The 12,453-nt window shown below is 34.9% G+C and overlaps 2 protein-coding genes and 1 non-coding gene across 3 annotated transcripts; all 3 read left to right on the top strand.

Moving 5' to 3' along the window:
- Positions 1 to 1,114: 1,114 nt before the first annotated feature.
- On the top strand, positions 1,115 to 2,974 carry LOC120181784. Its single transcript, XM_039186846.1, has 3 exons — positions 1,115 to 1,941; positions 2,131 to 2,299; positions 2,467 to 2,974. The coding sequence occupies exons 1-3, from the start codon at positions 1,168 to 1,170 to the stop codon at positions 2,931 to 2,933; spliced, it is 1,410 nt and encodes a 469-aa protein (XP_039042777.1). The 5' UTR covers positions 1,115 to 1,167; the 3' UTR covers positions 2,934 to 2,974.
- Positions 2,975 to 3,999: 1,025 nt separating this feature from the next.
- On the top strand, positions 4,000 to 4,071 carry TRNAP-CGG. The gene has a single exon. It is a non-coding gene; the product is annotated as a tRNA-Pro (tRNA).
- Positions 4,072 to 4,191: 120 nt separating this feature from the next.
- On the top strand, positions 4,192 to 5,187 carry LOC120181350 (probable small nuclear ribonucleoprotein G). The gene is made up of 4 exons (XM_039186512.1): positions 4,192 to 4,329; positions 4,437 to 4,459; positions 4,849 to 4,970; positions 5,042 to 5,187. The coding sequence occupies exons 1-4, from the start codon at positions 4,295 to 4,297 to the stop codon at positions 5,102 to 5,104; spliced, it is 243 nt and encodes an 80-aa protein (XP_039042443.1). The 5' UTR covers positions 4,192 to 4,294; the 3' UTR covers positions 5,105 to 5,187.
- The last annotated feature ends 7,266 nt before the right edge of the window (positions 5,188 to 12,453 follow it).

The raw sequence follows: 12,453 nt of genomic DNA on the forward strand, positions 1-12,453 counted from the left end.
GAACAAAAACACCCATAGATTAATGAATTCTTTTTATAATGATCATTTTTTATTCTTATTTTTATTATTTTATTTAAAATTATAAATATAATAATAATATACAAAGAGTTTAATTTAATAAAATATTAATAAATTTGAATATTTAAAATTATTTATATTTTTAATATTCAATATATTAATTATTTATAATTTTATAAGGTGAAAAATAATATGATTATATAAATATAATAGTTTATAATAATATCTAACTTTAAGTTATTAAAAAAATAGATCTTATACGTAAAAAAATAATATCTTTATACAAACGAGATCGTAATATTTTTATATTATATTATATTTTATATAAATAAATATGATATTTATGAAAATTATTTAAAAATATAAGTTAATATACTAATTATATATATTAAATATTTTTTTCCTCAAAAGTTAGATAATATAACGATTAAAATATTTTCTTGAATTTTAATTCAAATATTTATAATTTAATATTAAATTTTAAATTTTTTAAAAAAATATATCACAAGAATAATTTAAAAAAATATACATTTAAATAATCTTATATTCTTTTAACCAAACATTATAATTTTATATTTATACTAAACAAATCAAATAAATTAATACAATATTCTCGTAATAATATTATATTTCAATAACATTATTCTCAAAACAAATTTTACATTTAGGGGTTGTTTGTTTGTCTCTGAATATAATCATTCAACACTGAATGTTGAACCGTTCAGCATTCAGCGTACCTCTGAATGATTCAGTGTTGACTAATTCAACAAAATAGAGCTGAATGATTCAGCATCAAAGTACATTCCGAATGATTCAGAGCCATTATCAAAAAACATGTCACATTCAGAGCTAATTCATACAGAATCTTTGAATTATTTAACATTTGAATTATTTAACATTTGAATTATTAAACGCTTAATCATTTTGAAGTAAACAAATAACCCTTAGTTAACCAAAGTCTACCTTAGGAAATGAATTTTTTAATTACGATATTTTGGTAAAAACGGACAATGTTTGATACTTTTACGTAAAATCCGTCGATATTTTTTGTTTTGTTTTTTTTTCAGTCTAACAAATTTCACCCTTCGTCTTCACTGGCCTCATCCATTCATTCCCTCAAAATTTCAGGCCACTATTCCGTCGACTAAGATGTCAGAATCCGAGACCAAAATCCCAGACCCCATGGTTCGAGCCGCTGGTGGCACCGAGTACAGCTGGTGCCGAGCCGTGCCCGGCGGCACTGGCATCACAGTCTTGTCCCTCCTCCTCTGTAATGAACCCGATGTCTCAGTTGTTGAAGCGGCCCTTTCAAGGCTCCAAGTTTATCATCCCATTCTTCGTTCAAGGATCCATTTCGATGCTTCCAGCAACACTTTCTATTTTGCAACACCGTGTGATCCCCATGTCAAAATCCAGTCCTTTGATCTTCAATCAACTTCCCACATTCTCCAAAGCTTCTCAGATGATTCTCACATCGACCTAAGCGACATTTTACTCGAGCATGAGCTGAATAGAAACTCATGGACCCGTAACGATGATGATGATGACGGTGACCAAGCCGACAGGGATGTTTTTTTTGTCAGCCTTTACACGATAAGCGAGACGAGTTGGTTGTTGGTGTTCCGGCTACACACGTCGGCTTGTGACCGCGCTGCGGCGGTGGGTCTGTTGAGGGAATTGCTGGAGATGGTGGGTGGCGGGAGAATCAACACGGAGGAGGAGGAAAAACAAGTGGGGATTGAGGATTTGATTCCTAGTGGCAAAGCTAACAAGTCTCTTTGGGTGCGTGGGGTTGACTTGCTTGGCTACTCCTTGAACTCTTTCAGGCTGGCGAATCTCAACTTCATTGATTCCGATTCGTCTCGACACTCTCAGGTTGTGAGGTTGAAGATAAACCAAGATGACACCGACAGGCTTGTTGCTGTAAGTCACAAATTGTTTTTATTCTTGTTTTCGTCAAGTACAATATTTAAGGTAAAAAACTCTCAAGAATGTCTCTGTTCCAAACATTATGCCTGCAATAATTCATCAACAAATCACTAATATATCTATCATGGGTTTATGTCATTAAATTGTTTTGAGGTTTGAAGTTGCATTATATACAACTTACAGGGTTGCAAATCAAGGGGTATTAAACTCTGTGGAGCCCTGGCAGCTGCTGGTTTGATTGCAGCTCGTGCCACCAAACCTTTCCCTGATCATCAAAGGGAAAAATACGCCGTTGTAACCCTCACCGACTGTCGGTCCATTCTCGAGCCAGCACTCAGTATCAATCATTTCGGTATGTACTTGTTCATTCCGATTATCATCCTTATCCGATCGATGCTTGAGTTCTTGAGGCCAAATTATATGCTACATTTGCTTCCCACTTGAGTCTTGGACCCTTGATTTAAGGTAAGAAGTTGCATATGGTGGTATAATAATGTTCTCTTTATCATCTTTTATTAGGATTTTACCATTCTGCAATCTTGAATACGCACGATGTGGCAGCCAGTGACGATGTATGGGAGTTAGCAAACAGATGTTATACATCCTTTTCCAATGCCAAGAACAACAACAAGCATTTCACTGATATGAATGACCTGAACTTCCTCATGTGTAAGGCCATTGACAACCCTGGATTGACTCCATCATCATCTATGAGAACTGCCTTCATCTCGATTTTCGAAGACCCTGTGATTGATGAATCCAACATACTGCACCAAGAAATCGGCCTAGTGGACTATGTGGGGTGTTCTTCGGTTCACGGCATTGGTCCAACCATTGCCATATTCGACACCATTCGAGATGGATGTTTGGATTGCGCATGTGTGTATCCGGCACCACTGCATTCAAGAGAGCAAATGCAAAAACTGATAGAATCGATGAAAAAAATTCTTGCAGATGGTAGTATCAGTCTGCGGAGTAATAGCTAGATTTGTTTTTCCATCACTGAACAATGTTGACTTCATGAACAACTTCTTTGCGAGTCTTGTCATAAATGGCAATTGAATAAGCTAGTAATTTGTCAATTCTCATATCTTGGGCTTCTTTTAACTTACATTTCTCACTATTCCTTGAGGCTTCCCGCTAAACTAAGAGGGACCTTAGTAACATTGTCTTCGACAAAAAAAAGGTTAAGCATCTCAAATGCAGATTTCTTGATCTGGTTTTTGTTCTTGCCTTGAACCAGAATCAAACTTCTCATTACAACATTCTACAACATCGACAACTTCTTGGACGTTGCGCTGTTGCAGCACTGCATGAAACCATCTAGTTTATCCCTTTGTTTGAAACCTTATTCATCGTATGACTTCTCCAACATCTTGAAGAGTGGATGAGACATGTAGCTGGTTTGGCACTACAAATCTTTGTATATCCTCTCCAACATAGATAGCGAAAGACCCGGATGGCGTCGAGGCTGTCGTGGCCGATGGTGAAGAGATTTGCTCAAATTCCCTCGGCAAACATTCATACTTGGATTCCGCACAATCTCCTCCGCCAATGCTCTTCACCTTCTTGGCTAGCTTCTTCAAGGAACCCATCGTTTTCCCCGACATTCTTCTTTTTTGTTCTCTTGGTGTTTGGAACTTCAAAGGGGGAGAGAGATAAAGAAGTGGGGAGGTCATGTTTATTGGGTAGTGAGTGGGGTGGCTGAAGGAGTGAATGTGTGAGAAAATTTCATGTTTTGACATTGACAATAATTGGGGAATCAATGAACACGTAACCATTTACTTTTGAGTCGTCAATAGTTAAATAGGAGCCAAGAATTTAACTCGTACTCAAACGCTCCTCGTAGGAATTATCATTCCTGAATCTAAAACGTACAAGCAGCAAAAAGCAAATAATCAACCCTCTTTTCCTATTTGTAGTGTCAAATGAGAGACAAGGAGCAAATAATCTTCTTTGACGAAGCATTCATACGGTACACTTCAAGAATGTAAATATCATTAGTGTGTCAAATGTTATCATATAAACAATATGTGACTTAAGCGCATCGTAGGGTGCTTGGTCTAGTGGTATGATTCTCGCTTCGGGTGCGAGAGGTCCCGAGTTCGATTCTCGGAGCACCCCTCATTTTTTTTTTGCAAATTTGAATCCCATTTCATTTTTTCCACCATAGTTGGGCCGTATCTTGATAAAGCTCAGGCCCTCTACAATCCTTATACATTTACTTTAAATTCTACGCTTCACGGCTCTTCTCTTCTTCTTCTTCCTCCTCCCCAAAACCCTACTACCCTCTTTTTGGCTCTCCCGCTTGCACTCCCCATACCCAATACACCGAACTTCCATCACAATGAGCAGATCAGGCCAGCCTCCAGATCTCAAAAAGCACGTTCTTTATTTTCCTCACTCATTTCGTTTCTTCTTTTTCTCTTTCATTTCACTCGAATAATTTCTAATTTCTTCTATTGCTGCTGTTTTTCTTATAACAACAGGTACATGGACAAGAAACTCCAAAGTTGGTTTCTTTTCTTCTTCCTTGCTCTTTTTTTTTCAGTTTTCATGTAAACGTAGTTTATATTCTTTGTTGTTTCTTGTTTTTTAAGTAGTCACTTGCATAAGTTGAAATTAGGTTAGTTAAGATCTCGTGTCTGTTTATCGTTTCCTCTTTGAGCTGGGGCTAGCATTTGTATCTCTGTAGCTGAAGGGTTCTAATTTCTTGATGGATATTCAATTTTAAGCTAGTATCCTCCGTTGATTTTGTGCACCTAAAATGTAATTATCAAGTATCAAGGGGTTTAATATTTTCGATTTTTTTTAGATTTTGATGGATATTCATTGCCTTGGTTAATACTTGGGTTGCTGCTGTTAATAGTGTGAATGTGTGTTGGTATGTGAACTGTGCAGTAAAGCTGAATGCAAATAGGATGGTGGTTGGAACACTTCGTGGGTTTGATCAGTTTATGAATCTTGTGGTTGACAACACTGTGGAAGTGAATGGCAATGAGAAAGCTGACATTGGCATGGTGGTGAGCATCATAATTTCTTTCAAGTACCTTGCTCATATGGCTATATGCTCACTGATCTGAATCCACTGCAGGTGATAAGAGGAAATAGCGTGGTTACTGTAGAAGCCCTTGAACCTGTGGGCAGAATGCAGTGAGTGATGCTGGTTTTTCCATTGACTATTGTTGTTTGGGATTGGGATGCGTTATATAATTGAAAATTATTAGTAAGTTTGATGGATCTCCATGTGTCCTGTGTTTCATTCCAAACTTTACTTGATGGATTGCCCTTTCTGCATTTCAAACGTCGAGTCGAGAATGGTTACACCCATACTTGTGATCTTAAAATTCTCAACCAGTCCCATGATTCTAGGATATATTTCCCTTGAATTTAGCTATTATGAAATGATCATCGACTTGAACAAGTAACAGATGATCATAAGACTTAAGAAATAGGGTAAATTATACCATTAATCACTCAAGTATTTAGTCATTTTATTTTTATCATCGATCTTTTAATTTTGCTAATTAGATCACCAAATCATGAGCCATTAATATTTAATGGATACAGTGACATGATAGTTAAAATATTTGGTATAATTATACATCTAATCATTATTAATTTACATATTATATTAATTTAGTCCTAATTTAATATAAATTTAATCATTGAATAAGATGAAATCATGTATCGTCATTGGATTAATTATAGTTTAATTATTTTTAATTTAATATATTTTTCACCAATGACATGGTGACATGTGTCATTATAAGGTGAGATAAAGTGCGCAGTGAATGTTCGCAAGGGGGTTCAAACCTGGAAACCTTGGCTGTATTGGGAGTAATCAACTTTAGATATAGTATATATTTTGAATAACAGTGTAAATTCTTAATATTTTATATATTTTAATATTAAAATATTTTTTTATTTTAATTTATTAATTATTTTTTAATTTTTATTTTAACTTAAAAATATATATCTTATTCTTATATTAACTTTTAAAACTATATCTTAAATTAAAATAAATATATCTCATAAATTAAGATAAAAATAAAATGTTTCAAGTTAAAATAAGAATAAAATATATTTTTTAAATAAAAATAAAAATAATATATATGTAATAAGTTAAGATAAAATATATTTTTAAATTTTAATATGTGAATTTAATTAAAAATATATTTTTAAATTTAAGATAATAATAAAATATATTTTTAAGTTAAAATAAGATTAAAATATAATTTTAAAGTTAAAATAAAAATAAAATATATTTAATAATTTAAGATAAAAATAAAATATTTTTTAATTTTAAGATATAAATTTAATTTAGTATGTGAATTTAAATCCAAATATATAAAATATCTTAAATTTACACGGTGACACAATGTATATACCATGTATTGCACAATTTAAACCATGAAAACAAGTTAGTTTAGTGGTTGAGCACTCCCACCATCATCCAAGGTTTTTAAGTTTTTAGATGGATGATAAAAGTAAAAAATTGAGTAGTTAATGATATAGTTTATCTTAATAAATAAAATAAATTTGGTTGTTTTTTTATTAAAATAGATGGGAATGATTTTATAATTAATAAAATTAATATAACAATAAATTTAGTTATTAACTTTTAGACTTTGTTTTAATTTAAAAAATTGGTTCTCAACATTCATATAACAACGCTTAGTCGGCAAAATTGCCCAGACAGCGGTAGTGGGGGAAATTTTTTTGCACGTAAATTTATTTTATGAAAGGGGGTGATTTGAACAGTGGTAAAGGTCTTCTGTATCTTTGAGAAAGATCAAAGAGGAGACAGACAGGGCCTCTTTTCCATGTTCACCGTATGGCCAGGCCGGTCTCCTCTGTTGTTTCCTCCTTGTCTGTATGTATATAACAACAAAAACGTGTCGTCGCTTTATCTTCATAAAGTCCCTTGTATCATTTTGGCGATACTGTTCATAAAGTTGTGCATTATTTGAACGATTTTGCCATGCTTAGTCCTTGAGTGAAATTGGTGCTGCTTCGTACAATGAAGCTTTTATCTGGTCTCGCGCTATAATGTATTCGCTTCTGATATAGCAGCTTGAATCACTTGATAATTTCGTTGCTTCCTGGAAGTTAAGAGTAGATGTATTTGTTCTTAGAGTATGCACTTCTTTATTACATTTTACGTTCAGAATATAAATGTTAGAGAAAAACATAATCTTTTTTAGGTTAATTGAAAATATTGGAAAAAATGTAAATTTCTGGTTGCATCTATTACCGTCATTTTTAACCTTAAATTAGTTATCGTTCCTTAGACTTTATCGTGTCTCTAACAGTCACACCTGATTCATTTTGAGCCGTTGGTTTTGGCCATTGAATCCATAATCCTAAGCCAATTTACATTTTTCAGAAACAACAAAAGTAAAGAAACAGAGCCGGTTCCCTTTTCAATAAACGAAAGCTCATCTTTTAAGCCTTTCGTTTCCCTATGCTATGCATGTAGGTTGACAACCCATTGATTCTGCAAATCCAACGTATTGGGTTTACCCATCATTAGGAAAAGAGGCCGAAAGGGGCAAAGGCTGCCATCTATTTCGGTGATTTTACCCCACTGACACCGTTTGTTTTTATTTTTACTTTTCTAACACCGTTCGACCAATATTTCCAAAACTAGCACCCTTTCTGCTGAGTTGGTAAAGGCGCGTCCCCGGGGCGCGCTTTACCCGGTTTTTCGCTGAGTTGGATGCCACGTGTGAAAGGCGCGTCCCCGGGGACGCGCCTTTGCCAACTCAGCAGACACGTATTTTGTTTTATAATAAATAGTTTATTTTTATTATTATTATAAATTAATAATATAATGTAAAATGTTTCGATTATAATGTAAAAATTATAACTAATAATATTAAATATTATATTAAATAAATATATTAAATATATTTATGTATTTAAAAGTTAAAAAAAATTATTTAGGTGTACATACATTGACAAATTATATAAATGCAATAACATTAAATTATTAGAAATAAAAACATTCATTTAAAAACTTTAATTACATAAGAGTTAACGGTTATATGATGATAACAGAGCTGGACATTTTTTTCTATTGTGCCCGATGTTTCTACAATGCCCACATCGTTTTTGTTCTGTTGACTTCTCCCGAATATCCATATCACAATGTATTCTAGTAGATTTTGGACGACCTGAGTCCCTCAATAGCAATGGATCTGGGACAATTGTAAGCCAAGTTTGAATCTCATTTGGGTCTCTTTCGTTTCCTATGGGCGGAAACTCAAATTCATATACCTTGAAAACTTGTGAAAGTTGGTATACGGGATCAACATAATTTTTGTAGTCCAAATGCGAATGTGAGCAAGCAGCAATGACATGAGAGCATGGATATTGAGTGCTTGAAAGAAACCACAATCGCACCACCTCTCTTGCAGATTAACTCTGAAAGAGTTAGCTTCAATCCCTTGCAGCGGACGTGGCATTTCGGTTACACGAAACAATTCACGGGTGCGAGAAAAATTTGTAACTAACATCCCATTTGATGTAGCCATTTTTTTCTGTAAATCGGCTACTAGTCTTGGGTGGTAAATATGTCCGTTTTGCATCCAAGTAAGAGCTTGTCCACCGAGTTTTGCAAAGAGTTGACCCAAACGAAAATAAGTCGTTTTGACCAACGCCGTGACTGGTAAATGACGCGCCCCCTTTAAGGTTGAATTTATTGCTTCAGCCAAGTTTGTTGTCATATGACCATAGCGATACCCCCCGTCATATGCATTTGTCCACATTTCTTTGCTGATGTCCATAATGTACTCGCACCCCTTCTTATTTTTGCCAAACAGCTCTTGTAGCATCGACTCAAACCTTTGAGGTAAGAGTTCGTAACCTAAGTCATTAGGAATATGTAATAGTTAATATGAAGTATAAATAAGTAATAAGAAATTGATAGAAAAATTGGGAAAAAGTAACATACCCATCCGCACGACTAACTGACGTTCATCGTTCTTCTTGTATTTTCCGTAATAGTTTGCAGCAATATGACGGACACAATAACGATGTTGAACATGTGGAGGTCTATACATTGTACCCAAAGAGTCCATTGCTGCTTTTATCCCGGCTCCTCGGTCTGAAATAATGCATACTCGTTCCCTGGTGACAACATGTAAACGTAAATTTTTAAGGAAAAAAGCCCAAGACTCAGTGTCTTCTCCTTGAACGAGGGCAAACGCAACAGGAAGAATATTGCGGTTTCCATCTTGGACCACAGCCAATAATAAAACTTGCTTGTATTTCCCATACAAGAAAGTACCATCAATTTGGACAATTGGTTTACAGTACCTCGGGGACACTAGATATATCAGTACCTACTATTTCACTATTCACGTGAAGGCGCGTTCCCGGGGGCGCGCCTTCCATTATTTCGTCAGAGAATATTATCATTGCCCTATTATGTCATTCATGTCCCTCGGGGTCACTAGATATATCAGTACCTATTATTTCACTATTCACGTGAAGGCGCGTTCCCGGGGACGCGCCTTCCATTATTTCGTCAGAGAATATTATCATTGCCCTATTATGTCACTCATGTCCCTCGGGGAATAACTTAAATTTAACTTCTTTTGAATGTTCAACAAGTTAAGAATAACTTAAATTAAAACGTTATGTGAAGTTTGAATAAATTAGATAAAATGTTATTGATAAATTGAATAAATGTGAAGTGATAAGTTGATTGTGACATTTAAATTGTATGGAATGAGCATTGAAATGTGACATTGAATAAATTGCCAATTCACCCCCCTCTTGGTTGATTACGTCGATCGATGAACACAACATAAGTTGATTTTAATGTATACGTTTTAATATATATGTTAATGATAAAATCATATGTATGGAGTCCTTTAATTTCAATTTAAGTATTGTGAACTATAATTGGAATATAACTTTTAATTTCGAATACAATTGGAATATTAAGTTGAAATTTAATGTTAAATTTCGAATACTATAATTTATATTTTAAATTTAAATTTGAATAATATTATTTTTATTTTTATTTTAAATTTCGAATAATATAATTTGTATTTTAAAAACATTTATCAAACATTTAATGTTAAATGTGAATAAAAAATAACATAAAAAAAATATGTATGTAACAACCATGAAACATTTAAATAACATAACCAAATTACATAAAATTCTGAAATTTAATTATTTAAATAACATTAAATATAACTGGATCACCGATGTTGTCGTCTCGAATGAGTTCCACATGGCGGTGGTTGCCTATTTCGTGGAGGATTTCTTCGTGGAACTTGTTCTTCAGTCTCCTCATCTTCACTATCATCATCAGCAGCATTTTCTTCATTTGGTGCAGATGACGCTGAAGGGGCTGAAGGGCCTGTATAAAATAACGACCCTGGAGGAGTGCTAGTAACAATCCCACCGCTCCCCGGGAACTGTGGAAACTGTGGAAACATTGGCATCGATGTATGTGATCCAGATGAAGATTGAGGTGTCTGCGGAGAAGCACCACCAGCCAAATAAGATGCATATGAAGCATATGCTGGATCATTAAACATAGTCGTATATGCACCTCCATATGGTATAAAACCCTGCGGGCTAGGCATGTAACCTGGCGGGCTAGGCATGTAACCTGGCGGGCTAGGAATGTAACCCTGCGGGCTCGGAATGTAACCCTGCGGAGATGGCATATAAACTGGTGGGCTTGGCATATGAAGTGGAGGGCTGGGCATGTACCCCTGCGGCATCGACGAATAAGGATGTTGTGGTGGGACTGATGCAGAACCGGTAGCGCCTTCTCTCCGTCCACGCGTCGGGGGACGATGATATTGAGACGGTTGACGTCTTTCTCGGCGCCTAGGAATGTTAACCCCTCGTGCTTCCGCCGAAAGTAGAAACGGCTTCCCATTTTCATTAAACCAGTCCATATAGTTATCCGTAACCATATGACCAGTTTCAGCGTAATATTGTCGAGGGGCCAACAGTGTATATCGGTTCTCCCAAAGCGCAATCCAATCTCTGTGTCTCACCACCCAGTTAACATCTTTCTTTCCCCGTCTATCTATGTTATGCACGTCGTCTAAATTTCTAGGAGCTCCAGGAATATATTGCGTACAACCATACTGACGGAGCACGCGATCAACTGGATGCCACTCAATAATAGCATAACATATAAGAGGTATAACCGATATCCATACCTCTAATGACCCTCTAAGGTGGGGTGGGATGCAAGCTTTCACTTCATCGCTCGCATAAGGTATCCATTGAAACTGAAATATAAATATACAATTCAAATAAATAAAATATTCTAATTATATCTAACATTTTAAATTAAAATATTAATAATTAAACAAATTTAAAAACATACCTCAGACCCAGCTTTCGTATCAATAAGTAAACGAATTTCCTCTAAAACAGTAGGTATACTTTTATGGTCCTTTCTTTTCATCGACCACCTATGAAATATAATATAAACTAAATATCACCCTATTTAATTGAAAATATTTAAATCAAAATTTAGTTCGAAAATTACCTCAACAATAAGGGGAATACGTATGGTTCATTCACGATCGGGCATAAGAAAGGCATGCGGAACCACGCCCATGATTGTAGAAGCAGAAGACATCCACCGATAGCAGTTTTCTTATAATTCGTCGCCCGACACATTTCTCTAAAGAGAAATGCCAAAACTGCAGCACCCCAACTATATCTTCCAGCTTCATCAAAATCGATCAGATGCCGCAACCACATACAATGCACCTGGTTGCGAGATTTGTCGGGCATCAATATTCCTCCAATTATTCGTAGAATATATGCCCGAGCACATGCCTTTGCTTGATCCTCTGAAGCATTTTCATTTAAAACCTCAAAATTAGCTTTCAACCAAGATAAAGCTATTCTACCTCCATTAAACTCTGGCGGAGCAGCTCCAAGATAATCAATGCACATTGATTGCCAATCACCATCCGCCATACCACACATCATATTTCCGTCGACGGGAAGCCCCAGATGCATAGAGACATCCTCCAACGTAATTGTTGCCTCTCCACATGGAAGGTGAAAAGTGTGTGTCTCGGGCCTCCACCTCTCAATCAGTGCAGAAATTAGGACAGGTTCGAGTTTGCAACCGCCTATAATTGTTGCAATATACCCGAACCCAGCAGAAGCCAAATATGGCAAAATACGTTCCGGTGTCGGTATACGTGGATTTTTAATAAAGTTTCTAAAATACGATCAGCATCCTAAATAATATATTATAAAAAGTAAAAATTAATATAAATTCATAATAACTTTAAAATAAAAATAAATTTAAATATTAACATTAATTATAAAAAATATTACCATATCGCTAAAATGTCTGGAGATATGATCATTATCCAATCGCAACAGCATTTCGTTTTCCATTATAACTGTAGACAAAACAATATAATTAGCAAAAAAATTAATAATTCTAAATAAATAATAATTATAATATTATTTTAATAATAAAATAATATTTACATA

Source organism: Hibiscus syriacus, unplaced genomic scaffold (assembly GCF_006381635.1).
Source record: "Hibiscus syriacus cultivar Baekdansim isolate YM2019G1 unplaced genomic scaffold, ASM638163v2 tig00003721_pilon, whole genome shotgun sequence".
Classification (NCBI taxonomy): domain Eukaryota; kingdom Viridiplantae; phylum Streptophyta; class Magnoliopsida; order Malvales; family Malvaceae; genus Hibiscus; species Hibiscus syriacus.

What these genes read in the sequence shown, in the direction of transcription:
- LOC120181350 (XM_039186512.1), top strand. Translation starts at nt 4,295, where the DNA reads ATGAGCAGATCAGGCCAGCCTCCAGATCTCAAAAA. An exon ending in CAGCCTCCAGATCTCAAAAA is followed by an intron (nt 4,330 to 4,436) that starts GCACGTTCTTTA and finishes TTATAACAACAG; the next exon opens with GTACATGGACAAGAAACTCC. An exon ending in CATGGACAAGAAACTCCAAA is followed by an intron (nt 4,460 to 4,848) that starts GTTGGTTTCTTT and finishes TGAACTGTGCAG; the next exon opens with TAAAGCTGAATGCAAATAGG.
- LOC120181784 (XM_039186846.1), top strand. Translation starts at nt 1,168, where the DNA reads ATGTCAGAATCCGAGACCAAAATCCCAGACCCCATGGTTCGAGCCGCT. An exon ending in ACACCGACAGGCTTGTTGCT is followed by an intron (nt 1,942 to 2,130) that starts GTAAGTCACAAA and finishes TACAACTTACAG; the next exon opens with GGTTGCAAATCAAGGGGTAT. An exon ending in ACTCAGTATCAATCATTTCG is followed by an intron (nt 2,300 to 2,466) that starts GTATGTACTTGT and finishes ATCTTTTATTAG; the next exon opens with GATTTTACCATTCTGCAATC.